The sequence below is a fragment of the Mizuhopecten yessoensis genome, unplaced genomic scaffold, assembly GCF_002113885.1.
Source record: "Mizuhopecten yessoensis strain PY_sf001 unplaced genomic scaffold, ASM211388v2 scaffold11153, whole genome shotgun sequence".
Classification (NCBI taxonomy): domain Eukaryota; kingdom Metazoa; phylum Mollusca; class Bivalvia; order Pectinida; family Pectinidae; genus Mizuhopecten; species Mizuhopecten yessoensis.
The window spans coordinates 231,981-259,693 of record NW_018408906.1 but is presented as its reverse complement, the minus strand read 5'-3'; the positions used below and the strand labels follow the sequence as shown (position 1 = coordinate 259,693).

Sequence of the window (27,713 nt, the reverse complement as noted above, 5' to 3'; positions counted from 1 at the left end):
TGTTTACCTGTTATTATTACACGTTTACCTACATATATATCAGTATGTAAAGGTATGTTAAGTTGTATCACCAGACCGGACTGTTTACCTGTTATTATTACACGTTTACCTACACACATATCAGTGTGAAAAGGTATACAGCCAGCTTGCATAGATTATCATAGAATACTACAGGTACGAAATCCCTGTACACATATCACTCAGTTATGGAAAATTGCCACGAGCATTGTCAATGCTTCATGCATGCTATGGTAATTATTTATGGTGTATTTGGCCTTGTAGAATCCTGGAATATTGTCCAATTGGAGAATACTGTTTCTCAAGTCTTTTAAAAATTACGTCTCTTCTCATTGCTGAAAAGCAATTAAGAAACAAAGTGGCTTCACAAACACTGCAAACAACTCGATTGTCGAAATTGTGAAACTCATGTCATTAACATGATCACGACTAAGCTTCAAACAAAGTCTCTGTAAGGTTTCAATTTGCAATATGAACAATTATTTATACAAGAGGTCCCAGAGGGATCTTGGCGCCCACCATTGTACCATCTTCATTAGTTCTTTGTCAGTTTAAATTTTTTTTTCTCTTCTTTTTTTCTAATCTGTTTGAGCGAGTCATGTTAACAGTATAAATGCACCTTGAGGTAACTTTTGATCTAAACTTAATACTGATGTGTATGAAAGACAACCTTCAAAGTGAGTTTGTCATTTCAAATATTTACTAGTACATTTACTTTACTAGAAAAAGCCATAACAAACATTCACTGTCAAAATCCAAGATGGCTGCCTGTCAGCCATGTTGTTTATCCGATCAGTCTCAAAAGATGCCCTGCAAAACAAGGGACCAAGGGGAACCTACATATAAAATTTGAGAAAGATCCCTCTGGTACTTCCTGAGAAATAGCGATAACAAACCTTCACTATAAAAATCCAAGAATAAAAATTTCTATGCTTTTGGCCCAAAATATGGAAAAAAATGGAGAAAAAATATCCCCACTTTGACTTTATAGTATAAAAGGTAGACTCTAAAAGAACATTCATGCAATATTTCATCACATTAATGCCCTTATTAACTGATTGGGAAGCATATAACGAAAACTCAACGTCAAGCTAAACGCAATATTTGACGCCGTCGCCGGAATAACAACACCTTGGTCTCACTTTCACTCTTCCGTCGCAGCGAGGCAAAAATCAGATTCAACAAATTTCAACAAATTTCTCCCGTCGGAAGTAGCCGTCATATGTTTCCGTGTGTCTATTTTTATGTCGTTTTCAAAGACAGATAACTTGTATACACTAAAAATAAATTCTCCTTTAAGTGGCCCGCCCGCACGAACAAAAGCTTCGTTTGGTATAAAAAAAATATCTTAGATCGTCAAATTAATTATCAAAACAGATTTTTAAAAATTTAACATCTTTTATTGATTTTTCAATATGTCAACTTGGACGAATTCCTGTAATTTCATAAATTTATTTATTTCATTTATTTAATTATAATATAGAATCTGTTATTATTTTTGTTGTGCAGTCTTATATCGGTTTTGGTTGATGGTAACTTATTTCTCATTTTATTTAAAATTGGTGAAAATTGGAAGTTTGTTGCATTACAAGGTTTACGTTTCATTGAAAACACTGTTTAATCGATATAAGAATATCTCCTTCGCTCTTCAGAAGTGGAAAAAAATCGGCGAGGAGATATGACCTCATTTACCTACGACATTTTCGTACGTTTGTCAGACTACAAAAAAGAAGGGTTCATGAATGAAATATATCACTGTTTTTTTCAGGTATGGGATCATTTTGAGCAAGATAAAAAGTGTATTATGGAAAACTGCATATTTACGCATGTTTTTAAATCGGTGATTAATTCTTATGTTTTCTGGACGAACTTCGGGTAATTTTTGTGTCAGTTTACAGACGATGGCTAAACGTCTAAAATATCCTTGTGTAGTGTCCAGCAGGTTACGTAGGTAGGAGATATAGCTTGATAAAATGTCTGCGCGGAAATATAATCCATCTCCCTAAATAATACCTCTGGAATACATCTTTTACCTGGAAAGTCGGACGTCTGCCATAGAAAACACTGAACCATGTATCATTATGATATCATGAGAAAACGTACCTCGATTCCGGTGACCCCGAGAGCCATCTCTATGTTCTGTGTCATTCTGAAGGGCACTTTCTCAGGGACTCGTAGACCTTTCCCCTTCTCAAAACACACATTGTAATCGATATGTACCACCTACAACAGAGAAAACATCAGATCTTAATAAGATTCATTCCAAAAGTTTGAAATTCCCGCTCGTGCATGTGTCTGTAAACCTGTTGGTTATAGTCGATACCGGTGGTATCAACGAGGGTTTGATCAATGGGTCCGACATACCGCGTTTTGGTAAACCTGTTGGTTATAATCAATACCGGTGGTATCAACGAGGGTTTGATCAATGGGTCCGACAATCAGTGTGTTAGTTAATTAAACCTGTTGGTTACATTCAATCAGACATAACAGTGTGTCTGTGAACCTGACTTAACCAACAGAAAAACTATCTTTGAACAATTTATAATTATATAACATCCTGAATGTTACAAAAACAGCTAAAACTAGTCTGAGTGAAAAATTTAAATTTTCTTTTATAAACAATCAAATGTTCGTTTCAATGGTATCACAATATGATTCAGGAAATCACTAGAAATACGTAGAAATGCATGAAATACACTTGGGAAGTAATGCTTGTGACCTTTAATTCAGCAAGAGACTGATTTAAAAAAGTTTTATTTCTTAGCATATTGGTATTTTCATGCTCAGCAATTGTATATATTATTTTAGGGTGAGGATTTCAATTGTTTTCCATGTTATGATCAAGGGATAAAATCTCAAGGGGCAGGGCCATACCTCAGGACCACTTCTGCTAGCATGCTTGTGTTCATCTCTTCATATGCTCAGCAATTGTATATCTGGATATGGGGTAGGGATCTCAACTATTTCCATGTTACATGATTACATCCTAGGGACTAAGCCTCAAAGGGCGAGTCAGGCCAAGGGGCCAATATGTATTCATCTTCATGCACAACAACTGTATATAGGGTTAAACGGTTACGATCTATTCCAACCAATTATGACCGATATCAATCTCATAATTCCAGAGGAAGAATCAATAATAAAAAGCATTAAGGCCAAATTAACCCTTTTAAGCCCTTCCTATTAGCCCCTCCCACCTTGCTGTACCTTAGTAATTTGAAGCTTATACATTTATTGATTATTCCAAATATCTTAAGACAAACCATTAATTACTTTTGACGTTCACAATTATAATAACCAGCTCTCATAATTGGCTCTGCTTGTAAACCCATAACCACTGCCAGTATTTAGATGCATCCGACATATAATCCCTAGGGAATCTTCCAGGGAAGTCGTTATGTCCTACCTGGCTTTGTGCCAGACCCATTATTGTTCTACATGAAATTCTGCAATGATGTCTTATCCAGTTCTCATAAATTAACAGGACACAAACCTACATTATCTAGGCCACCTTACATGTATATGTTAGTCAATTTCCTTACCGAACAGCTATATTTCTGAAAATAAGGTCACTTATCGTCTTTCCAATGCCTGTTTACCGTCCATTTAAATAATGAGGTCATGTTTTGTGTACTTTTCCACAACTGTATGGCGATCACATAATAAGCCGTTACAAGCCGTTAATTTGTGTCCTGTATCCGTGGCATTACACCTACGACGTCCAAACACGACAGCGGTAACGACCAGCTCGGTTGTTGTAATGGTGGATTTGAGAAACAATTCGATTTTTTTCTTTTCCTACAAAACTTCCTCCAGAATAACAGAATTCTACAATAAACCTTTAAATGACTTTGTATCATGCTCTGCTTTCTTAAGTAAACATGAAACCATTCAGAAATGATGGTGACTTTCATTGGCAATGTGATGCCGGAGTCTGCTCAGAAAGCTGATGTAAAGGGTTGTATTTTTATATCTATATCTTATAGTCAAACAGCCTAAAGGGGCAATGACTTTACATATACAGTCAGGGATCAATCTAGGTTTTAGTGGAAACTACCCTTTTTCAGATTGGGGGGAATTTAAATTTGATACAAGGCTAAAGCGTCACGAAGGTAAAAGATAAATGTATTGTCCGACATACATGTGTGCAGTATATATTTGATTTTTAAACAATTTTAAGCTTAAAATTGTAGAATTTTTGTTTAAATTATGTGAAGAAAATGTTAATATGCAGTATTATGCATTTTAACTGTTGAACTTTAAAGAAAACATATATAGGGGAAATATTTTGAAGAAAAAACAGCTATTTTCTTGTTGAAATAGGGGAATTTTGAAGCACATAGGGGGAATTTCAAAGAACAGGGGAATTTTCTTCTGTAGGGGAAACTACCCATAAACGGTAGTGAATCAAGTCTACATTGATCCCTGACAGTAAATATTTTCTATAAGACTATTGCATGCTCTCCACTGTCCTCAAAACTTGTATATATCTTCTAAAGAGAACATTTTCTGCAGCAATTTCATAATGCTCTTATTACAAACTCAATGGGTTATACAATTTCATAATGCTCTTATTACAAACTCAATGGGTTATACAATTTCATAATGCTCTTATTACAAACTCAATGGGTTATACAATTTCATAATGCTCTTATTACAAACTCAATGGGTTATACAATTTCATAATGCTCTTATTACAAACTCAATGGGTTATACAATTTCATAATGCTCTTATTACAAACTCAATGGGTTATACAATTTCATAATGCTCTTATTACAAACTCAATGGGTTATACAATTTCATAATGCTCTTATTACAAACTCAATGGGTTATACAATTTCATAATGCTCTTATTACAAACTCAACGGGTTATACAATTTCATATTAAGAGTACTGCGTCTCCCAGGGCACCCGTCCTCATATGACCCTGGCTGTTGTGTCTCCCAGGGCACCTGTCCTCATATCACCCTGGCTGTTGTGTCTCCCAGGGCACCCGTCCTTATATGACCCTGGCTGTTGTGTCTCCCAGGGCACCCGTCCTCATATGATCCTGGCTTTTGTTTCTCGCAGGGCACCCATCCTCATATGACCCTGGCTGTTGTGTCTCCCAGGGCACCCGTCCTCATATGGCCCTGGCTGTTGTGTCTCCCAGGGCACCTGTCCTCATATAACCCTGGCTGTTGTGTCTCCCAGGGCACCCGTCCTCATATGGCCCTGGCTGTTGTGTCTCCCTAGGCACCCATCCTCATATGACCCTGGCTGATGTGTCTCCCAGGGCACCCGTCCTCATATGATCCTGGCTTTTGTGTCTCGCAGGGCACCCATCCTCATATGACCCTGGCTGTTGTGTCTCCCAGGGCACCCGGCCTCATATGACCCTGGCTGTTGTCTCCCAAGGCCCCCGGCCTCATATGACCCTGGCTGTTGTGTCTCCCAAGGCACCCGTCCTCATATGACCCTGGCTGATGTGTCTCCCAGGGCACCCGTCCTCATATGATCCTGTCTTTTGTGTCTCGCAGGGCACCCATCCTCATATAACCCTGGCTGTTGTGTCTCCCAGGGCACCCGCACTCATATGACCCTGGCTGTTGTGTCTCCCAGGGCTCCCGGCCTCATATGACCCTGGCTGTTGTCTCCCAGGGCACCCGGCCTTTTATGACCCTGGCTGTTGTGTCTCCCAGGGCACCCGGCCTCATATGACCCTGGCTGTTGTCTCCCAGGGCTCCCGGCCTTTTATGACCCTGGCTGTTGTGTCTCCCAGGGCACCCGTCCTCATATGACCCTGGCTGTTGTGTCTCCCAGGGCACCCGTACTCATATGACCCTGGCTGTTGTGTCTCCCAGGGCACCCGTACTCATATGACCCTGGCTGTTGTGTCTCCCAGGGCACCCGTACTCATATGACCCTGGCTGTTGTGTCTCCCAGGGCTCCCGGCCTCATATGACCCTGGCTGTTGTCTCCCCGGGCAGCCGGCCTCATATGACCCTGGCTGTTGTCTCCCAGGGCAGCCGGCCTCATATGACCCTGGCTGTTGTCTCCCAAGGCCCCCGGCCTCATATGACCCTGGCTGTTGTCTCCCAGGGCACCCGGCCTCATATTACCCTGGCTCATTTAAGGACATGCATCTGTGTATGTGTGCTGGAGGCAGGGTATGTTGCTGTAACTGCCTCTTTTGATGGTGCCTATCTGATGCCGACTTAAGTGCTAACTCGATAAAATACCATGTTGAATGTACTCAGCATAGAATTCTGCCCGGTCACATGATACTGACAAGGGGTGAACAATGAATTCCTTTTGTCTAGGGTTTCTTTATGACATACAAGATGGCATACAAGATTCAAATTACATAATTAAACTTGAAGAATAATTATTTTGATTTTAAGTTTTGAAGATTCATCCCTTTTTGACCTGTTGGGCCCTATCCCTTTGCCCTAAGACAGCAGCACTCTTGATTTATTAAAAAAAAAAAAAAAATTGCCCCAGGAAAGCCATGTACCGACTTCAGTCCAAATTCTTTCAGATATTTTGGACTTGTTTCTTTTTTTGAAGGAAAAGTTACTGATGAAGCGACAACTGAATTAAGCTGCATCCTAGCATCAACTTACTTATACATTTGGGTAAACTATGCATCCTGGCATCAGCTTACTTATACATTTGGGTAAACTATGCATCGTGGCATCAGCTTACTTATACATTTGGGTAAACTATGCATCCTGGCATCAGCTTACTTATACATTTGGGTAAACTATGCATCCTGGCATCAGCTTATTTATACATTTGGGTAAACTATGCATCCTGGCATCAGCTTACTTATACATTTGGGTAGACTATGTATCCAGGTATCAGCTTACTTATACATTTGGGTAAACTATGTATCCAGGCATTAGCTTACTTATACATTTGGGTAAACTATGTATCCAGGCATCAGCTTACTTATACATTTTGGTAAACTATGCATCCTGGCATCAGCTTACTTATACATTTGGGTAAACTATGCATCCTGGCATCAGCTTACTTATACATTTGGGTAAACTATGCATCCTGGCATCAGCTTACTTATACATTTGGGTAAACTATGCATCCTGGCATCAGCTTACTTATACATTTGGGTAAACTATGCATCCTGGCATCAGCTTACTTATACATTTGGGTAAACTATGCATCCTGGCATCAGCTTACTTATACATTTGGGTAAACTATGCATCCTGGCATCAGCTTACTTATACATTTGGGTAAACTATGCATCCTGGCATCAGCTTACTTATACATTTGGGTAAACTATGCATCCTGGCATCAGCTTACTTATACATTTGGGTAAACTATGCATCCTGGCATCAGCTTACTTATACATTTGGGTAAACTATGCATCCAGGCATCAGCTTACTTATACATTTGGGTAAACTATGCATTCAGACATCAGCTTACTTATACATTTTGGTAAACTATGCATCCTTGCATCAGCTTACTTATACATTTGGGTAAACTATATATTTTGTAAGAAACAGACACTGCCTATTTCAGTCTGTGGTGGCCAAATATCTCCTGCTTATTTGCAAAAAACACATCTTGAACTACAACTGTGGCTGGTCACCAAGTGCTCATTGCAAACTCGGAACCAAAATAACACCAGTATGCATTGTCCTTATGCTGCGACTGTCACAAGTTCAGCGGGAGAGGGCTGTTGGCATGCCCCGTGCGGGAGTGTCATTGGCATGCCCCGCGCGGGAGTGTCATTGGCATGCCCCGTGCGGGAGAGTCATTGGCATGCCCCGTACGGGATTGTAATTGGCATGCCCCGCACGGGATTGTCATTGGCATGCCCCGTGCGGGAATGTCATTGGCATGCCCCGTACGGGATTGTCATTGGCATGCCCCGTGCGGGAGGGTCATTGGCATGCCCCGTGCGGGAGTGTCATTGGTATGCCCCGCGCGGGATTGTCATTGGCATGCCCCGTCCGGGAGTGTCATTGGTATGCCCCGCGCGGGATTGTCATTGGCATGCCCCGTGCGGGAGTGTCATTGGCATGCCCCGCGCGGGATTGTCATTCGCATGCCCCGTACGGGAGTGTCATTGGCATGCCCCGCGCGGGATTGTCATTCGCATGCCCCGTACGGGAGTGTCATTGGCATGCCCCGTGCGGGAGTGTCATTGGTATGCCCCGCGCGGGATTGTCATTGGCATGCCCCGTGCGGGAGTGGCATTGGCATGCCCCGCGCGGGATTGTCATTGGCATGCCCCGTACGGGAGTGTCATTGGCATGCCCCGCGCGGGATTGTCATTCGCATGCCCCGTACGGGAGTGTCATTGGCATGCCCCGTCCGGGAGTGTCATTGGTATGCCCCGCGCGGGATTGTCATTGGCATGCCCCGTACGGGGGTGTCATTGGCAGGCCCCGTGCGGGAGTGTCATTGGCATGCCCCGTACGGGGGTGTCATTGGCAGGCCCCGTGCGGGAGTGTCATTGGCATGCCCCGTGCGGGAGGGTCATTGGCATGCCCCGTACGGGATTGTCATTGGCATGCCCCGTGCGGGAGTGGCATTGGCATGCCCCGCGCGGGATTGTCATTGGCATGCCCCGCACGGGAGTGTCATTGGCATGCCCCGTGCGGGAGTGGCATTGGCATGCCCCGCGCGGGATTGTCATTGGCATACCCCGCGCGGGAGTGTCATTGGCATGCCCCGCGCGGGATTGTCATTCGCATGCCCCGTACGGGAGTGTCATTGGCATGCCCCGCGCGGGATTGTCATTCGCATGCCCCGTACGGGAGTGTCATTGGCATGCCCCGTGCAGGAGTGTCATTGGCATGCCCCGCACAGGAGTGTCATTGGCATGCCCCGTGCGGGAGTGTAATTGGCATGCCCCGCGCGGGATTGTCATTGGCATGCCCCGCGCGGGAGGGTCATTAAGTCAAGTTGCACTACAGACTTGTCGAGTGTAATGGGAATCGGAATGGAGTGTATTGCGACAAAAGTTAAAGGCCAGTTAAATGACCATTTTGTCAACAACATAGCAGGCCAGTGCTTACCAAGTTATATAAGCAGCATTTTCCTACAGCCAAAAAAAAAAAAGTTTCAGATTATCCATCTTAAACATCAGACATGTCGCCTATACAGTATGACTCAGATGTTCTCGGATGATGTGTTAGGCGACATCAAACAAGCCGTCTAACTTGCAGTAGCTGGCTTAAGTGCTGGCCAATAAATGAGACATTTTCACTGACGATATTGGTGATTTGACATGTTCAATTTAAAGGACACTGCAATGCTGTTTGAAATCTAACCAAACGATGGTCAGATATACCCGGTACTTAACATGTGATGCAAGAAGCTTGACTTACCCAATGTGTTTAAGTTAAATAATATCAATTCAGCAGGGCTTTTTTTTTTATTATGACATATAAATAAACCAACACTTCAATGAATAAATTGATACCAAGATGAAAGTAGAAGTAGTGTTTACCGTTCTACGTTTGCATAGTGTATATAGGTTTGTGGACGTGTACATCGTGGACGTGTACATTGTGGAAGTGTACATCGTGGACGTGTACATCTACTTTTGTTCACGTTGTAGATTGTTGGAATCGACGTAATTAGTGACGGAAAGTTGTGTTTTTAAATATGAATAACATATGTTGTCGCCGTCAATGGAGACAACACAAGAGTGGTATTTTTAGGTAAAAATAACATCGCTATGATGATTTGTTAGACCTGAATCATTCACGAGACTTGTGATAATCAAGTGCATGCATCTTGAAGGTGCCTTGAAAGACTACAGGTTTTAAAAATATCTTCTGCATGGGGCTGCCATGTAACATAGGTTGTGAAGTTGTTAATGCAAGCCAAACAGCTGCAAGATTCTGATTCATAAGTGATCTCCAAGAACAAATCAGGGACGTTGTACAGTGTGCATACAATGTTGGCAATGTTACCATAACACTCAAAGAAACTTGCAGACAGAATATGAGCCATTTCCTATATATAGTCCTGTAGGGGGGTATTCAAACATTTGCGGAACCATAATTAACTTCAAACTAATCCTAAACTTTTCCAGTAATTAGGGTCAAACCCCAGAATCATAAAACTTTTTAACTTTTTAGCATTTCCTTAATTCTTAAAATCATATTAAAAAGGTTTGTGTCCTAAAACAATTAACTAAAATAGTAAAACTATTTATGAATTATAACTTGTTCAGAAATCACATCTTAACTTGAAAAACAATTGATAAATGCAGAAAAAATTCACAGTAGAAAATTGAACAGAAAAGAAAATATGAAGAACATTTCAGTTAATAATGTTTTTAGAGTTTTGAAACACCAGGGCGACAAGAGCCCACCTATGGATGATCAGAGAGAATGATTCGAATACACATGCATGTATCGCATATATTTTTTGGTCTTTCTATTGTATTAAACCTGTGAACAGAAACAAAGCCCTCTGTATTATACTTGACGGGAAGCTACATGCATATTAAATATGAAAAGCTGTGTCATGGAATCATGGACAAATTTGATACAAAAACTGTTGCATACTGACCTCCCCAGTGGCTAAGTCGACCAACACGTTGTCCAGATGTCGGTCACCCAGGCCGATGATGTACCCGATCATGGACATGACGGCTGTGGAGCGGGCGTAGGTTTGGGTGACATGCCACCACTCATTGGAGCCCGTACTGTGGCACCACAGTTCCCTGTAACAAAGCAAGACACTCTTAATTCTTCTATTCTTATACAAAGGAACAGTGAACATCTTTCGTTGAGGAGAAGGTAATTGGGATCGGAATCTTATGCTTGAGACATGAGTGTAAAAATAGACACTCTATAAAGTTATGGCCGTTACTGAAATGAAAATGAAATTTTGGGGTCAAATACATGCAAATATATATGGATAAGTCTTTGCAGAACTAGAATGTGTTTAATTAAATAAGAACGACCAAGGACCTAACACTATTCAAATTCTTCAAATAATTTCAAGATGTTCTGCCCATTAGTATCAGAAAGCTACTTTTCATTTATTTTCAAACAGCAATGAAAAATGCTGTAAACTGATATTGATCTCTCTTGTTGGCTCTGGTTGAAGTGTGAGATAACCAGAGTATGTGAAGAAAACGCCACTAGCAGACAATGCTGGAGTACTGACCGTGCCAGGAGGTCTCCAGGAGTCTCCTCCTTGAGTTCCTGAAGAACAGTCCTAAGGACGGAGAGTGGCCACTCCTTCCTGTTTTCCAGGTTGGTCACTCCCTGAAAATACAAGCATAAAGTCAACTAAAAGATTATCATACACTCGGAGCACCCAATTACTATTTTTCAAATGTGTTGCAGGAAAAAACGTATGCTTTAATTAACCAATCTTTGGTTATTTCTATCTTATTTCAAAAATAATCATACTGAAGATATATGGAGAAAAGAAACATAAGTTACATAAAGTTTACACAAATAAAGAACATGATTAAAGTTTTGACAAGGAGCCTACCTTGTCCCTAAGGGCAGGCGTGAGTTTGTTGTAGAATATGTCGCTAGGCCGGGCAATGCTAGGTTGTTGGGCGGCCTGGGTCGAACTGCTAACACTACCAGACTGCTGAGGAATGTCAAAAGTCAAGTATACAAAGTGAGGCTTACACTAATCAATATCGCACAAAGTATTTAAAAGGTTGTATAACGATGTTAAAACTGTATCTTTGCTTAGGGTTGTTCTAGAATTAATTGTATGGGAGGGATGGAAGGCCCTATATCACCCATCAAATATTAAATTGATCTGGATTTAACCCCACAACCCATAATATATTACTATAAGTGCCTCACATCCTTCCCATAGGATTAATTCTGCAATAGCCCTTACCTGTACTAGTAGAAATGTAATTCACATTAATAAAAAAGAAAATTTAATTTTGGAGATAGACAACAACTATTTTTTTTAATTTGCACATTTAAATTTTCAAAAATTACTTCAAAGGGAACAAATATGCGAGTTTTTCTTACACAACCAATTTGTTTGTTATTTTGCTATTTCCTTTGTGTTACAGGACTGATACCTACCTTGTTGGCCTGAGCCAAGGCGTCCCTCTGTTGCCAGCGTTTGTAGAGGCCAAAAAGTGGTGAGGCTCCGTCCACCCACTGAATGAGTCCGGAGCGCGGACCGAGGGGAGTCACAGAGTAGTGACGGGCTCTATACAACTGTTGGTCGCCACTGCGTCGAGAAAAAACCCACAATGTTTACAACACAACTTTAAAACATACATAACATTTTTCTCTGATAGTAATGCAAAGATTATTAGTCTGGTATGTAAAAGCTACAATTGTGTCACAAAAAACAAACAATATGCTCTGGAGCATAACGGACTTGGACACTAGCACAGGGACTACTTATCTTGATGCAACTGGTCAAAATTGTAACTACATCTTGTCTCAAAGAAAGTAACGTTAATAAGTAATGCAACTAGAATTTTGTTTTTTTAAACAAAAATATATGTCTCCCCTTATTAGCCAATAGACAATCTTTCGCATAAAAAATCAACAAAGGGCCATATCTCTTTATATAGTGGGGCACGAGACCCAAATTTAGAATGCGACACTCCTACTTCCCAAGATACATTTAAAACTATAGCAGGTTTGGTCAACGTAGGTGAAATAACATGGAAGTTATGCCGTGGACAAACTTCGGTATGAAAAAATAAACAAAGGGCCAGAACCCTGTATATAATGGGGCACAAAACCTGATTTCAGTGCGAGACATTCCACCTTCCCAAGATACATAAATATGGTAAGTATTCAAATCAAACCAAGGGCCATAACTATGTATATAGTGAAGCACGATACCTAATTCTAGTGCACTGCACACCTTCTGTGGGTGATGCAGGTAAACTTCAAGTTTGATGAAGATACCTTTAACGGTTTAAAATTTACCGACCGGACAAGAATTTACGGTAAATATTGCACTTATTTGACCTTTGACCTTGAGGTTTTGTTTCAACAAATTTTATTGGACAAAAAATTGCACAATAGAATAAGACAACAGGCTTAGCCTATATAAGTCTTCTCCTAAAAGGAGGTGAAGGTCACAGTGACATAATTCCAGTGCACTGAACACCTTCTGTGGGTGATGCATGCATATCTAAAGTTTCATCAAGATATCTTTAACGGTTTAAAAGTTATGGCCCGGACAAATTGCGATTAGAAGAAGAAGAAGAACCAGTACATTTACTTATATAATATGTCTCCCTTCATTCGAATAAGCTAGGGTTGGTTGTTGGTTGTTCAGGATTTAACATACTATCAATAGCTATGTAAGGATGTGCCTCCATGTGTGTTGTGTATGCGTGCCATGTGTGTATGTGTTGAACGGAAAAACTTTTAAAACTAAAGCAAACAATTAGATAATGCTGGTACTGACTTTGAAGCACTGGCAAACATGTTGTTGACGATACTGAGAAACTGCATGATCCTCTCATCAAGATGGAGATCCTCTAGGCCTTTGAACAGGTATGGGTATCTGAAATAAACATAGATTAAATCATTAGGTGGGAGTCAAGCCCATGCTAACGACACATGGATCTAGAATTCAAAGCTATACAAGATTGGTAGCATCATCCTGAACAATTAAACAGCATTTTTTGCATACCTACTGAACTGCTATAAATTTGGGTGGGCTTATTTCAAGGCATAGGCTTATTGCCAGATAAATATGGAATTTCATATCAACGTTTGTGCGAGGTGATGTTTGGTCTCCTCGTACGGCAGGTAAACAATGGGATATGCTCACTCAGTCTTAGCTTGAGGAAGAAACCAGCTGGTCTTTAATTTGTTAACATGTTCACAGGTGAACGTGTCTCTTCACCTGTGAGTCTTTTGAATATGGTTTTGTGTATTAGGTAACCATCACACACTATTTGATTCAGTTGGAATATTCATTGATCATACTTTCTGCTGAATTCATTTACACAACACGCTTTAAGATTTGTCAACACTGCATATATGAAAAGCTTCTTGTTAAAAAACTGAAAAATCACTGTTTACTTACTTTTTGCCATCAGATCCTATGAAGACAAGTTTCTTGGGCTTAGTCTTGGTGGGAAGTATCTGCAGGGTGTTGGACACTGATTCTACAGTTACAAGCTATATAAAAGAGGAAGGAACTGTTTTAAACTTTCTGAAACTGCTTAATATTCACATTGTACAAATAACAATAGCAGGAAAACAATGGCCGCGGAGACGTTTAACCCTTTCACCACTGTAGACCATAATGGACTCATCCAAATCAATGCCTTGGAGAGTCTACTAAAGTTGCTTAGGGTTGAAAGGGTTAACTGACCTATACACAAGTTCTACTGGGCCGCTACATCTTTTGTGATTACTGGAATAGTTTAGGGGCCATTTAACAGTCTGTTATAAATTGAGCACTTATTCAATTTGCTTTGTTGTGAAACTCAATATCCAATTGTTTTATAAAAAACTTCTGAATAGCGAAATTTTAAAAGTGGTGTTTTAAATCAAATGAATAGCTCCTAGGTATCGCTCCTACAAAGCGTAAACAGAACTTGAGTACAGACCTAAATGTATTCTACTTGTAAGGGCGACATTAATTTATTGTAAATATTTAGTTATTCACATTTTATAGATTTATGAGTCATAATTCCAATAAATATTAGATATTTACTTTAAGTACAGTAATATAAACTTCCAAGATTATATTACATATTTTTTGTTGTTATATTAAATATATAAAAACATATTCATCTTTTGATCTGACACCAGAGTCGACACTTTATCTAAAGAGAGACTAGAGAAGAAGACTTACTCGTCCCGAGGTACCCAGACCAGGCATGGCGATGACCGTGTTTTTGAGGGAGGCCAGCTTTGGACTGATCTTCTCCATCTTAAGAATGAGGCTGCTGCGTTTCTGAGCCCTCTGCTGCAAGCTTGAATGTAGCTGGAAACACAAATACATATTATACAAACAGCGATATGAAACATTCATTCATTGCTTAATCGTGTAACTGCTGTTTTAGTCTGACATGGATGCAGACTTTCTGGTCTAACTCATGATTCACCCCTGAATTCATATTTGAACTCTTCCAATTCAAAGGTTGGAATAGTTCATTATGAAACTTCAGGGGAATTTGGAGGGGGGGGGGGACTTTTGTTTTTAAAGTGGTAATGAACTTTATCACAATGAACTGCAGCTTTACTATTTTTTTTCGATTTTGATTATAAATGCTGAAATCAATCAATGGAAAGTTGGGAAGGAAGTTTTCAAGAATGATTTGAAGACTTTCAAGAATTTTTCATTTAGACTGGGCCATGCTGGTGATTGCCTGTCTCACCTGTTTGAAGTGTTGCCAGCTACTGTTGGGGTGGCTGGGATTGGTTGGGTTCCTGAGTTTCTCCATGGCAGCGTTAATGAGTTTACCGTAAGTGTCGTGGAACCACTCCTCGTGCGGAGTTTCCGGTACTTCACTGGTAATCTCCTGTAGTTTCTCCATTGTATACAGCGTCTGTAAATATCATCAAATGTAGTCAGACATAGTTTTCTCTGGTTCAAGCTTTAGTCGGTAGTGATGCACAAAGTCATTTTTTTTTGAAGTATTTCTTTGGAGTGTCGAGAATTGAGTGTTTTTGTATATTAAATGATTTGTGGTGCAGCAATTCATCAAAGAAAACATATCTGAACGCAAAGTCGAACCAAAAAGAAATGGAGCTTAATGTATAATCTAAGTAACCAAAGACAGGAAACCTAATGCGAAGCCTACTAAAAGTCAGTGAAGTAGAAAATATAGTACACAATGGCCTTTAAAAGGATAGAGCTAAAAGCGGAGTCTAACAAATGTCAGCAATTAACCCTTTCACCACTGTAGACCATAATGGACTCATCCAGATCAATGCACGACAGAGTCTACTAAAGTTACATAGGGGTAAAAGGGTTAAGATGTTTTACAGACTGACCAACAGAAATGCAAACATGTAATGCTCCTCGGACAGACAACAACAGAGACCCTTCCACAATGTCTTTTTATGACTATGCTTGATATCTATCATACTGGCTTCATGATGGTCCTGTGCTTCTCCTTGATGATTGCCAGTTTCTCATCCTTGGTCAGCGAGCTGTTGGCCATGACCTTCTTCACCTCAGCATCAAGCTGGCTGAGCTTACGGGAAACGTCCTGATGTTGTTGATTGAGCGTGCCAAGCCAGAGTTCGTCCCACAAGAGCGTGATACGTCGGAGCTCCTGCACAAGCTGTTTCACTTCGCCGATCATCCTAAAGAAAAATTTCAAAATTGTAATAATCAAAATCTTTAATTCAGTTTAAATATTTAAACTGTAGACCATTTTAATTTAGGACGTCATTTGAAACACTGCCCTACACGTTTAACTTCTTTTTTTTTCTACTTAACATGACAGCACAGAGTATAAAAAAAAAAATTATATACACAATAATTTCCATAGGCTGTTTTCAAATCACAGCTTTCATGGTCTGAAAGCAAATTCTCTTGTCTTAATATTTTTTCAGATTATATGTGACCTCAATCAAATTGAATTTATCTAGATTGCAAGAGGAAACACACTACCTTTTTATTAACGCTTTTTTAAATCACTGGTCAAAGATATTTAAGCGGTATCAATATTTTTTATTGAATTCACTTGTCCAAGCTGACATTGCTTGATTCTATATTTTACTCTATACAGATTACTTCTAAAAAGACTTCCGGGTTAATGAAATATCCTAAGGCCTGACTACAGTACCTTGGGTTGTTGACAGCGAGGGTGTCGACAATGGAGGTGAGACAGTTCTGAAGCATGGTGGTGGAGGGGTCCTCTTCCTCCCCCTCCTCCTCCTGGGACTGTTGCTCCTCCTCCCCACCCTCCTCCAGCTGCTCAGCCAGGTAGTTGTTTAGTAAGTCTGTCAAACAAATTACAGTATTAAGTAATAACAATTTTGTATAAATGCACAGCAAATTGCTTTTACAGTTAGGGCTAGTACTTGCTAAATGATCATAAGGGAAGAGTGGCCGAGGAAACGTTTCACCTATCAAAAACTAGAAAACATCAGTAAAACATGAAGTCCCCCTTGGGCCAGTGGCTGCCCTTTCAATAGCAGCGGTGACCTTGGTCTAGACCATGGGACCCTGATATACAAACTCAGAGGAGCCTAACCCTTGTATAAACTTTGACAAAAATTTGTAGCGAAATAAAGGGATGGGATACAACACAAAAGATACGGTTAACACTATTTGCCACACACACACCTCTCCATAAAATGGCATAAAAATGGCTGGATTCGTGTTTTTTCACTTAAAACAGAAAAGTGTAATACAACCAATGCTAATTAGTCGGCAGTATTACAACAGGACATGTATGTTTTCAGGACAACATTGCGTATATATATGTTGTTTATAAAGCCAGACTCACTGTTCCTGTTCTGTTCCTTGGTGAACTTGTCTGTTGACGAGCTGCCGACTACGGCCGGGTACACGATCAGGTGGGGTGCATCCTGGGCCACACGACATAGCAAGTCCGAGATACTCTGTCTTACGTACGACTCGGGATGACTAAGACGTGAAAACAGCTGAGGGATGATGCCTGGATAGAGAAACGAACATAAAGTGAACATAATTGTACTTTAATAACAGTACTGACCAAATTTTTCATTTTATAAACAGAATGTTTTCATCAAATATATTCACAGTTAAAAAGGAGCAAAAATCACAAGATCCTAAAACCCATAGCCTATATAACATTAGCCATAATTTTTATATGCAAATATTTGTTGTTCTGTTGTATCTGGAAAAAACTGCAAAAATTAATTCAATAAGAAAGTTATATAGTATAGTTCATGTATTAAGTTTTAAAATATTATTCCAATAAAATCAAAAGTATCTTATTATCCATAAATAACCTGTCTCTAAAATTGTATAATACAACGGACCATGAACATATGTAAATACATAGCCAATCATACAAGGGTGAGAGACTATTTCAAGACTGATGAGAGTGTTCAGATGTTTAAGATACACACCTTTCCAGGGGGCGGTGTGTGTACTAGCCAGACCACTCTCCAGGACATTCCTCAGCTCCCACGCATGCTTCACCAGGAGTCGCAATAGTCGTAGAGTCGCGATCACATTACCGTCCTCGTCACCCTGAATCTTCTCCGTCTGCAAATCAACACATCCATAACCTTAAAATCCAGCCAAGTGCCGTCTCACACGCTCGCAAAATGTCCGTGTAAATCATTAAAGCTCACTATCCAAATCTGTATAGCCAAGATTGTTTGTTTGTTTGTGTTTTACGTCCTACTTAACAGCTATGGTCATTTACAGACGTGACAGGTTTTGGTGGTGAAAGAATGCCGGGTACCCGAAGAAAAACCAGCGTCCTACGGCCAGTACCTGGCGACTGCCCCACGTAGGTCTTGAACCCGCGACCCAGTGGTGGAGGGCTAGTGGTATCAGAATGTCAGATGCCTTAACCACTTGGCCTTCGTGGCCCCCATATAGCCAAGAACACATGCAAACTCAATGATTCAAAAAGTATCTTTACAAACCGAAGATGTATTTTTTCTGAATTTATAATTTCTCATAAATAAACACTATAGAATTCTTATGTGGGTAAATAAAATGTAAAGCTATATAATGATGACATAACTTAATCATATCCAAGCTTCCTGTAGTACCCAGATGTTTGGATTTGTAAAAAAATCATGTAGGCAGGGGACCAGATTATCTGTTAGTACCCAGATGTTTGGATTTGTAAAAAATCATGTAGGCAGGGGACCAGATTATCTGTTTAGTTATCAAAAGTCAACCCATTCCAATCAAATTTAGATATAATTGTATCTCATCTGTAAGTTGTAAAATGAACCAGTTAGTGGACAGAAATTGTCTGAGGGGAGGTAACCCTTTAATCGTACCATTCCATTGAGCTGTAGATAGGTGAAGTAGGCCTTGGCCGACAGCTGGTAGTAGTGGTAGACACGGTGAACCACTCCCCTCCACACGTTCAGTAGAGCCTCTATACACTCGTCGGACGCTATCTGTAGTGACAGACAGCAGGACAGTAGCTGTTTCCTCGTCGTCTCCGTCCCTTCGTCACAAACGTCCTGCAACAATCCATAATTGTTTCTACACTGAAGTCATCATCATAGCCGAATAGATTTTTTTCTGACTGGCTGATATTTAAAACAGTTTTCAACATGGAAACATTCAACTCGCACCATAAAGCTTTATTACATTTTTTTTTTATAAAACTGCCAACAAAACAGATTAAAAAAAGAAATGTTTACATATCTACAAGTATAAGTATATTTTCATGTGTAGTGACGTTTTTTATAGAATATTAAAGACAAATGACTGGTTGTATTACCGTGTTGCATAAAAATTCAGCAAAGTGAATTTTGTTCAGGGACAAAAACCACACGAAGTGTGATGCTACAAAATTATACATTTTTTTTGGTTGACCAATGTCTAGTTGCCAGGGATGAAAACTGAACCACTCTCGTGAAATCTGGTTTATGTCGTACCTGGTCCTGTTCTCCGATGTCCTCCTCGTTAGACACCTGTGTGTGTATCTGACTAAGAACACTTAACACCTTGGCGGTTTCTTCATTACTTGTACCCTATAATGTAAAATACAACTCTTGGTGTCTCGCTACATAAACCAGTCTTCCTGCATACATTCCATCAGAACTAATAGAGATCTTAGATGAACTTTTTTCACCTGATCTAAGGGTAAAAAGGTATGATCGTGTTCTATCTTATGCATATAGGATAAATCCATATTGTAGCTGTATATTTTTTTCTTCTTTACTACAAAAAGAGAAATATTTCAATTCTTATCTTACCTTTGGTAGGAGTGACAGCACTTCAGCCTTTTCATCTGTTAGAAGTTCTACAGACCCATGACTGTAGAACAAAAAGCAATATTATTAATTATTATCATTCCTACGATGGCACATTTTATTCAAAATAAAACAATGTCTTTCTAACTCTGGCTCCAGTAACCTAGGTCACCCCCACCCCCACCCCCCACCCCTTCTTTGCTGTTGTGTTATTGTTCTGTCTCATGTACCATGTTCCGCTTGAGCTACATCCTTGGGTAACATGACATGCCTCGGGTGAACAAGTATTCATGACACACACACCCAAAAAAGGACAATAAATAAATATCGTGACAGCATGAACAAAGATATTTCAAATTTTCCAAAGTTTCTTGGAGGTTCTGATAAAAAAAGTTCTTTAGTTTCCATAGATAAATGGTATTCCATACAAATCAAACTCAGCCAGTAAGTTCCCAACACCAGATAACAAAATGAAGCTGTGGTTTTTTTTTACCTGGCATTGTCAACAGCTTTTCTTCCCCACTTGTAGCACCAGCTGGCCAGGGAGAACCAGGCCTTACTGAGTGTGGCTGATTCCATGGTCCCCAGGTGGAGGATGCGACCCACCACACTGTCAATGTCAGACAGAATGGGATTGTCTCCAATCCTCAGCTCTGTAACAAAAAGGAATTCTCAACATTCCAGTATCTATGCTTCTCTAAAACTGTATAAGATGAAAGATTTATTTTGGGTTGGTATGCAAGGAACTTTTTTTGTAGCTGGGCGGTACATGTGAATTTGAGCCAGCTAGATTGCATATATACAATGTACTGTAAATCACTTCATTTTAGCAAAGAGATTAAATTTCATGTCAATTCACGAGAAGACACATTTGCAAATTACAATTTTTCACAAATATTATTTTCTACAGATAAACACATGTACTACCAAAACTGAAATATCATCCTCTCAATTGCAAATTCAAGTATAGGCGAGAAATAATTTGCAAAATAAAGTACACATGAAAATACAGTGATTTACGGAAAACAGTGTAATAACAACAATGATTCAACTGAAATCATGAAAACCGTTAACATAAATACATACCACATGTTTGTTGTAATACAGAAGCCAACTGTTTACCATATTAGAGGAAAATATCTTTAATGTGACATAGAGGATAAATAGATGACAAATACTTTCGAAATGACTGCAGAATGAAAATACAGTCTAAAACAACAGTAGATTTACCTTTAATATTGTGCTGGCAAGTGTAGAATTATCGACCACTTATACTATTGAATATAAAACAATAACAACTACCAACCTTGATCGCTGTCCTCCAAAACCAAGCCGAGTTTTTTCTTTGCGCCACGCTCCTCTGTTTCTAACAACAAATTTAGGTTGTGAACCAGAGCTGACACATTACTGTCCTTCACTTTGTCCTCTGAAGCACCGGTCAATTTCAGCTGGCCAGCGACACTGACCAGCATCTTGTAGTCAATCTGTAACCACTTGACCAGTGTGAGGAGTGACCGAGCCGACAGCTCACTACAGCTAGTTAGGGTCACTTTATCTTTGAGGTCCACCTGGAGGTCACTACATATGTACCCCACCACACTACTGCTCAGGATGTTAATGCTATCCTTGTTTTGACCGATGCTGTGTAGGAGCTTAGCTCCCTCACGTTCCACCTTAAGGATATCCAACTGACTTGAGGCTCGGTCAGGTGTATGGAGTCTGGTCAGTGCTGGCAGGAGAGCGTCTGTGCTGACCACTCGGCCATTTTCTGTGGTGTCCTTCAACATTGTGCCTATCTGGCAAAGAAGCAGTTCCTCTGCCAGGTTGAAGTTGCTCTGCTTCCGCGCAAGAGAAGCAGTAGACAGCCGTAGCTGGAACAACTGGTTCTTCAGTCCTGCAAAATATTGTTATACAGTAAAACTGTCATATAATACCCCTCGATGCTTTGTGCCAATATATTGCAATGTCCCCTTTCCTTTTATCTTATGAACTCCTCTATAAAAATGCCTCGATGTATCAACAAACGTCGTTGTATCATCAAACGTCGATGCATCATCAAACCTCGATGTATCATCAAACCTATTTATAATGCCAAAATTGGCAATATAGCAAGGTTTATTGCACATACATACATATGTCAACTTAAAACTAGGAAAACCAGCATCAAATCTGCTTTAAATACTTGATTATGTTTACACATGAAGCAAAATAACCTCAGAGCTTGTTTGTATACAGAGGATGATATTCCACACTTTTCTGTTTAAGATCATACATGTTTCACAAGTGGTACTTAACTCATGAAAATATTGGAAAAATCTGACATATGGGTTAAATATACCTGGTAGTTAATTACATTTCCTAAAGTAGACTGCAAATGACTAGTAAAATATTTTGTAGTCTCCAGACATTAGACTAGCCATTACAATCACCAGACATTTTTACATTGTGATATCCATAGCATAAAGCGCAATAGTAATTTTACTTTCAGCAAAATATTTTAGAGCTTAGAACTTATGAATACGGGTGAAAATTGCTAAAATGTCATCACCACCAAAATAAGTACAAAATGACAATAATGATGTTCAGAATTTATAATATAATAATGAGAAGACAACAGGATTAATGTCACCATAATAATAGTTGCTTAAAACCCTGAAACTTATAATAACTCCATATAACCATACATGTATTATGATAATATTCAGTACTCTTCATGGAAGCTCACCATTCTGTTCGTCGAGGTTCGGGAGCTGTTGTTGTAACAAGACCAGCCTCTGTATCTGTAGAAAGGTACTGACATCATGTTCTCCCTCCTCAAATTTCAGGGTCTCGTTCAGGGGCAACAGTATAGCCTGGAAAATACACCCTCCAGTGTCTCAATCTATAACTTTGATACTATAAATCACTTCATTTTCGAGAGAGATTAATTTTGCATTTGGTTCCGAGGATACATTTCATGAATTTAAATTTTGCCTGAATATATAAATTCCTTAGAAAATTACTAGCAACATTGAAATAGCATCCCCTCAACTGTGATATATTATATTCAATCACAAAACCTTAAGGCATAGTTTGCAAAATAAAGTACACTTCAAATTAAGAGATTTTCATGACCACTCCAGATCTAGATCTGTTACTGTGAAAATGGAAATTTTTGTGTTGAGAAATGTTTGGGGTGAAGACCATCCCGACTATTGGCAACGAGATATTTTTCATATCGATGATGCTGCAGATATGCAGTATTGTCAGGCTTAACTGCTGAAAATACTGCATCAAAAATATGACATCATCCTCACTTTGTTTTTCTTGTCCTCCAGCTGTTGACGGAGGGTGACAATGGCCGCCAGCTCTGTGAGGGATTGCTGGGACACGAGGAGTGGCCACTCCATCGACTGAATCCTAAGCATGTTTTCTGCAAGCTTCTCTCCGCGGGAGAGACAGCGCACCATATCCGCCCTAAAAAAAACAACCAGCATTTTATTTCAAAGACACCATATTTGTATTAAATATATACCAGGATATCAGTCAACAAGTGTTTATAAAAAGCAGTACAACGTTTTTTCCCTGACTAAAGTAAAATCATACAACCCAGATTTTTTCCTCAAATTGAACAAAACACAAATTTTGTATAGTAAATATGCAATAAAACGGCACACATGTTCAAACTCCATTCAACTGATTGCCTGAAAAAGGAATGGCATTAACCATGAAATTTTGTCCCATGATTTTCTGTTTACTTCCATAGACTAATACCGGACAGCATACCGGATAGAATCTCTCGCCCCTTGGGGTCAAGAAAGGGGAATCTCAACCCGAGGGGGAAGATTCTTAAGTTGCCAAACACGAGGCTTTGCCGAGTGTTTGGCAACCCTATCTCACGAACAAGGGGGGGAATGATTCTTTTTCTCTTACCCTGTTGTGTGTCATATTTACAATGTAATGATACCGTTACATGCTAAATTCAGGGTTGACGTGACGTTGACGGATTGTTGACGTGGCGTCATTGTATTGTTGAAGTGACATCATACCATTGTTATGAATAGGGAAATCCCCTCGTCTCAACTCTAGGGTGAGACAAGTGCAGATACACCTGTCTAGGGTAAGAGAAAGTGTTTTCCCTGACCTGTTAATAAACCGAGGTACCTGACACTGGACTGTTCCATCATGAGTGAGGGCATCAGTTTTCCGTAATCTGCTGATATACTAGTCTGACTTACTTGACACTGGACTTGTCTAAAGACCACCAGTTTTCCCTAATTGGTTAATAGACTAGTCTGACTGACTTGACACTGGACTGTTCTAAAGACCACCAGTTTTCCCTAATTGGTTAATAGACTAGTCTGACTTACTTGACACTGGACTGTTCCATCATGAGTGAGGCCACCTGGATGAAGTTTCTGTGGACCTGGTCCAGTTTCTGCGCCTGACTCCACAGTTGTGGAGTATGGGCCTTGTCTGCCTTACTGATGTCACTCACACCCGGGACAAGCTCCAGGTTCTCTCTTACAGCTACGTAGTCTTCGTGCTCGAAGGACGATAGGGCCCTGACACACAGCCAATCAAACTCTTAATACGGCACTAATCAAAACGATATACTGTATTTGTTCTATTAAACACACTCCTAGATATTAAAACTTTTCCAAATGAGCATTTATTAGGTTAGTGCTATAGAAAAATAGAAATTTTGATAGAAGTTTAAACATATTATGATGATGTATGTTGTGACAGCTGAATTTATTTTAGCATTGACTTAATGGTAACATTTGTATTAGAGAAGGGGTGAATAAAACAGTGTATTTTTAGTTCTGTGATAACCTATTGGTAATATTCATATTTGAGAAGGTGCATTTGATAGAATAACTTTTGCATTTGCATTGTGTCAAACATAAATCTATTTGTTACATTTTTATCACAGAAGGTGCATTTGACAGAATAGCTATTGCATTTCTAACTGTGTTATACATTATTTCAAATCTGTAACAGACATTACCTAAATGTAAATGTAAACAATGTATTAGTACAATGCAAAACCAGTCCGAAAACATGTGGCCTAAATCATAAAAGACTACACACAGACCAGATGTAGGTTTACAACACATACTTGATGTAGTTGATGTCGACGTCGGTCTTAAAGGCTGACTGTACATCACTAAGATTTGTGTCCTGGCGATACTCCACCACCTGGTCCTGCCACTCGAGCACGGACTCCCAGTCACCCAGTCGCTGGTAACAGTCGACAACCTGTCAACGCAGATGTGAGAGGTCACGACAAAACCAACTCATGATCCCGTGGAAAATGTTCTACTTTTAAGAAAGCGAGACATATTCAACTTTATAAATGCAGGTTTTTTCTTAGAACAATATTTATGGGGGGGGAGGGGGGGAGAGGGGGGCTGCTGAAAGAAGAACATTTTACCAAAAAAATTACAGGGACTATTTAATGAAGCAATTGAACAATTTATGTTGAGATATTGACAATGTTTTCCTGGTGTTCTTAATGAATAATGAAGAAATCCTTAATCGTATGGCTATATTTTTTAGCACCAGTTGCTGCAATCTTTTGCAGTACAGATCTTGGATAATGTTTTATTTCAACATTCCCAGATACAATGCTGACTACATTTTGATTTGTACAGGTTTTCTATCTTGCAAATACTTTGCAGGAGGTTGAAATTTGAGGATTGAGTTCTGACCCTGAATACTGTAACGGAGGAAGTTGTGAAAGTTTTTGCGTAGCAACTTCTACTAATTTCCCTCAAGACAAAAACTTTCATTGATTTTTACAACATGACAATTTTGACATGTAAAATTCCACATATTTCTGCAGCATAAACATTTCCACTTACAAAGTATAATGAAATATGAAACTCTAACAAAGTGTCACCACTGCTGCTATTCAGTGTCAACTTTCAGAAGGTAGATATGTTACTATAGTTCTTACTGAACAAACACATGCAATTTTTCATCTCCAAGGTGCAGACTGCACTTACGAGGGTGGGCTATAGGGAACGGGGTAAAACACCGATGTAGAGAAAGGGCTATAGGGAACAGGGTAAAACACCGATGTAGAGAAAGGGCTATAGGGAACGGGGTAAAATATCGATATAGAGAAAGGGCTATAGGGAACGGGGTAAAACACCGATATAGAGAAAGGGCTATAGGGAAAGGGGGAAAACAACGATGTAGAGAAAGGGCTATAGGGAACGGGGGAAAATACCGATATAGAGAAAGGGCTATAGGGAACGGGGTAAAATACCGATATAGAGAAAGGGCTATAGGGAACGGGGTAAAACACCGATGTAGAGAAAGGGCTATAGGGAACGGGGTAAAATACCGACGTAGAGAAAAAGCAAGGTATACCTGATTGACAACTAAGTTGAGTTTGTTGAGATGTACGGAGGAGTCGTGCTGATGCTGAGTCTGTTGTACCTGTGCTGTCTGTTTACTGAGGATACCGGTGATTCTCTTAGGCATCACCAGCTCACTGGTCGCCCGACCGCCCTCATCGTCCACACGCCATTCCTCGGAGCCGTCCGTGGTCAGCATGGTCTTCAGGACCGACTTGAACTCGGCTGCCGCACTCTCATATCTACAAGTTAAAATGTATCAGACACTTCAATAACCATTCACATCACCTATTATTAGATCTGCAATGTATTATTTATCCGATATCTTAAATATCTGGGGTTATTTTGAAGGATTTTAATGGTTATATTGACTTAGACACGAGATGCATTTTCATAACTGCATGTTTATCAATAAACATTACAACAAGGAATCAACATTTTCTTTATTTCAGTTTCTAATCCGTAAAATCGACTTAACTGCAATGGAAATAACATGACCCAGTAAGCAGTTGTAAGATACATTTTTCGTACTTTTGTGTCCAATCTAGTTTCAGTTTAGCTCCATGTATTAATGGTTGAACACTTTTGTATCTAATTCTTATGAAATGTAACAAATGTTTATTGATCTCTCCTTTCAATCTCTTGCGTAAATCCTCAGTATCTGCAACATGCTACAATAAATTGGTCCTACCAATTGAACAGACCGATACATGATGATCTTGTGTAAATCTAAAATTCATTCGATACCATGTAGGCCTATTCCTCGACCTACTGCTGATTTGGAACCTAAAAAGATTTGAATTAGCAGGGTTTCTTTTATGTATCCTGAAATCAAGGAAGATAGCTGGTAGTACAAGCCTTACCTTCCTGAAGCCTTCTCCACAGCAGCCTTGATCAAACTGAGCTTCTTGCTTGTGAGGTCCTTACACCAGGTGTACAGTCCACTCACAGCGTCGGCCTGCTTCAGGTCACACAGGGCTTGTACCAGATACACCAATGTCTGCTCAAACTCTGGCGTCTACAGCGGAACAAACAAAAAGACACGTGAGGTGTGTGATGATCTTCAACAAAACATTTTGAACTCAACAGATCAAAGCAACAGAATATTTCCCAATTTTGAGGATGAGATAAGGGAATCTCAACCAGAGGAAGAAGACTCTTAAGTTGCCAAACACAAACACAAGACTTTGCCAAGTGTTTGGCAACTTAAGAATCTTTCCCCGAGGGTTGAGATTCCCCTATCTCATCCTCAAGGGGGGTGTATGATTCTTTTTCTCTTACCCTGTTCACCTATTGTGTATCATATACATAATGTAATGTTAACGTTACATGCTAAATTCAGGGTTGACGTGACGTCGATTGATTGTTGACGTGACGTCATTGTATTATTGAAGTGACGTCATACCATTGTTACGAATAGGGGAATCCCCCCGTCTCAACCCTAGGGTGAGACAAGGATATCTCACACCAGTAAAAGTGTGGATACACCTGTCCACATAAATTCTAATCTGTGATGTA

General features: G+C 39.8%; 1 protein-coding gene across 1 annotated transcript in view; it reads right to left on the bottom strand.

Annotated features, from left to right (window-relative positions):
• LOC110467006 (serine/threonine-protein kinase SMG1-like) overlaps positions 1-27,713 on the bottom strand; it is a 93,606-nt gene that overhangs the window by 45,556 nt on the left and 20,337 nt on the right. The window contains exons 25-48 of the mRNA XM_021523863.1: positions 27,059-27,213; positions 26,209-26,437; positions 24,950-25,089; positions 24,198-24,392; positions 23,145-23,304; positions 22,574-22,700; positions 21,155-21,742; positions 20,342-20,501; positions 19,852-19,912; positions 19,531-19,626; positions 18,922-19,110; positions 18,028-18,166; positions 17,421-17,591; positions 16,755-16,911; positions 16,050-16,269; positions 15,336-15,506; positions 14,810-14,941; positions 14,033-14,127; positions 13,406-13,504; positions 12,052-12,202; positions 11,489-11,590; positions 11,156-11,256; positions 10,553-10,706; positions 2,122-2,241 (exon numbers count right to left, since the gene is read on the bottom strand). Coding sequence (XP_021379538.1) covers positions 2,122-2,241; positions 10,553-10,706; positions 11,156-11,256; positions 11,489-11,590; positions 12,052-12,202; positions 13,406-13,504; positions 14,033-14,127; positions 14,810-14,941; positions 15,336-15,506; positions 16,050-16,269; positions 16,755-16,911; positions 17,421-17,591; positions 18,028-18,166; positions 18,922-19,110; positions 19,531-19,626; positions 19,852-19,912; positions 20,342-20,501; positions 21,155-21,742; positions 22,574-22,700; positions 23,145-23,304; positions 24,198-24,392; positions 24,950-25,089; positions 26,209-26,437; positions 27,059-27,213 — 3,912 coding nt within the window. The remainder of the gene's footprint in view (positions 1-2,121; positions 2,242-10,552; positions 10,707-11,155; positions 11,257-11,488; positions 11,591-12,051; positions 12,203-13,405; positions 13,505-14,032; positions 14,128-14,809; positions 14,942-15,335; positions 15,507-16,049; positions 16,270-16,754; positions 16,912-17,420; positions 17,592-18,027; positions 18,167-18,921; positions 19,111-19,530; positions 19,627-19,851; positions 19,913-20,341; positions 20,502-21,154; positions 21,743-22,573; positions 22,701-23,144; positions 23,305-24,197; positions 24,393-24,949; positions 25,090-26,208; positions 26,438-27,058; positions 27,214-27,713) is intronic.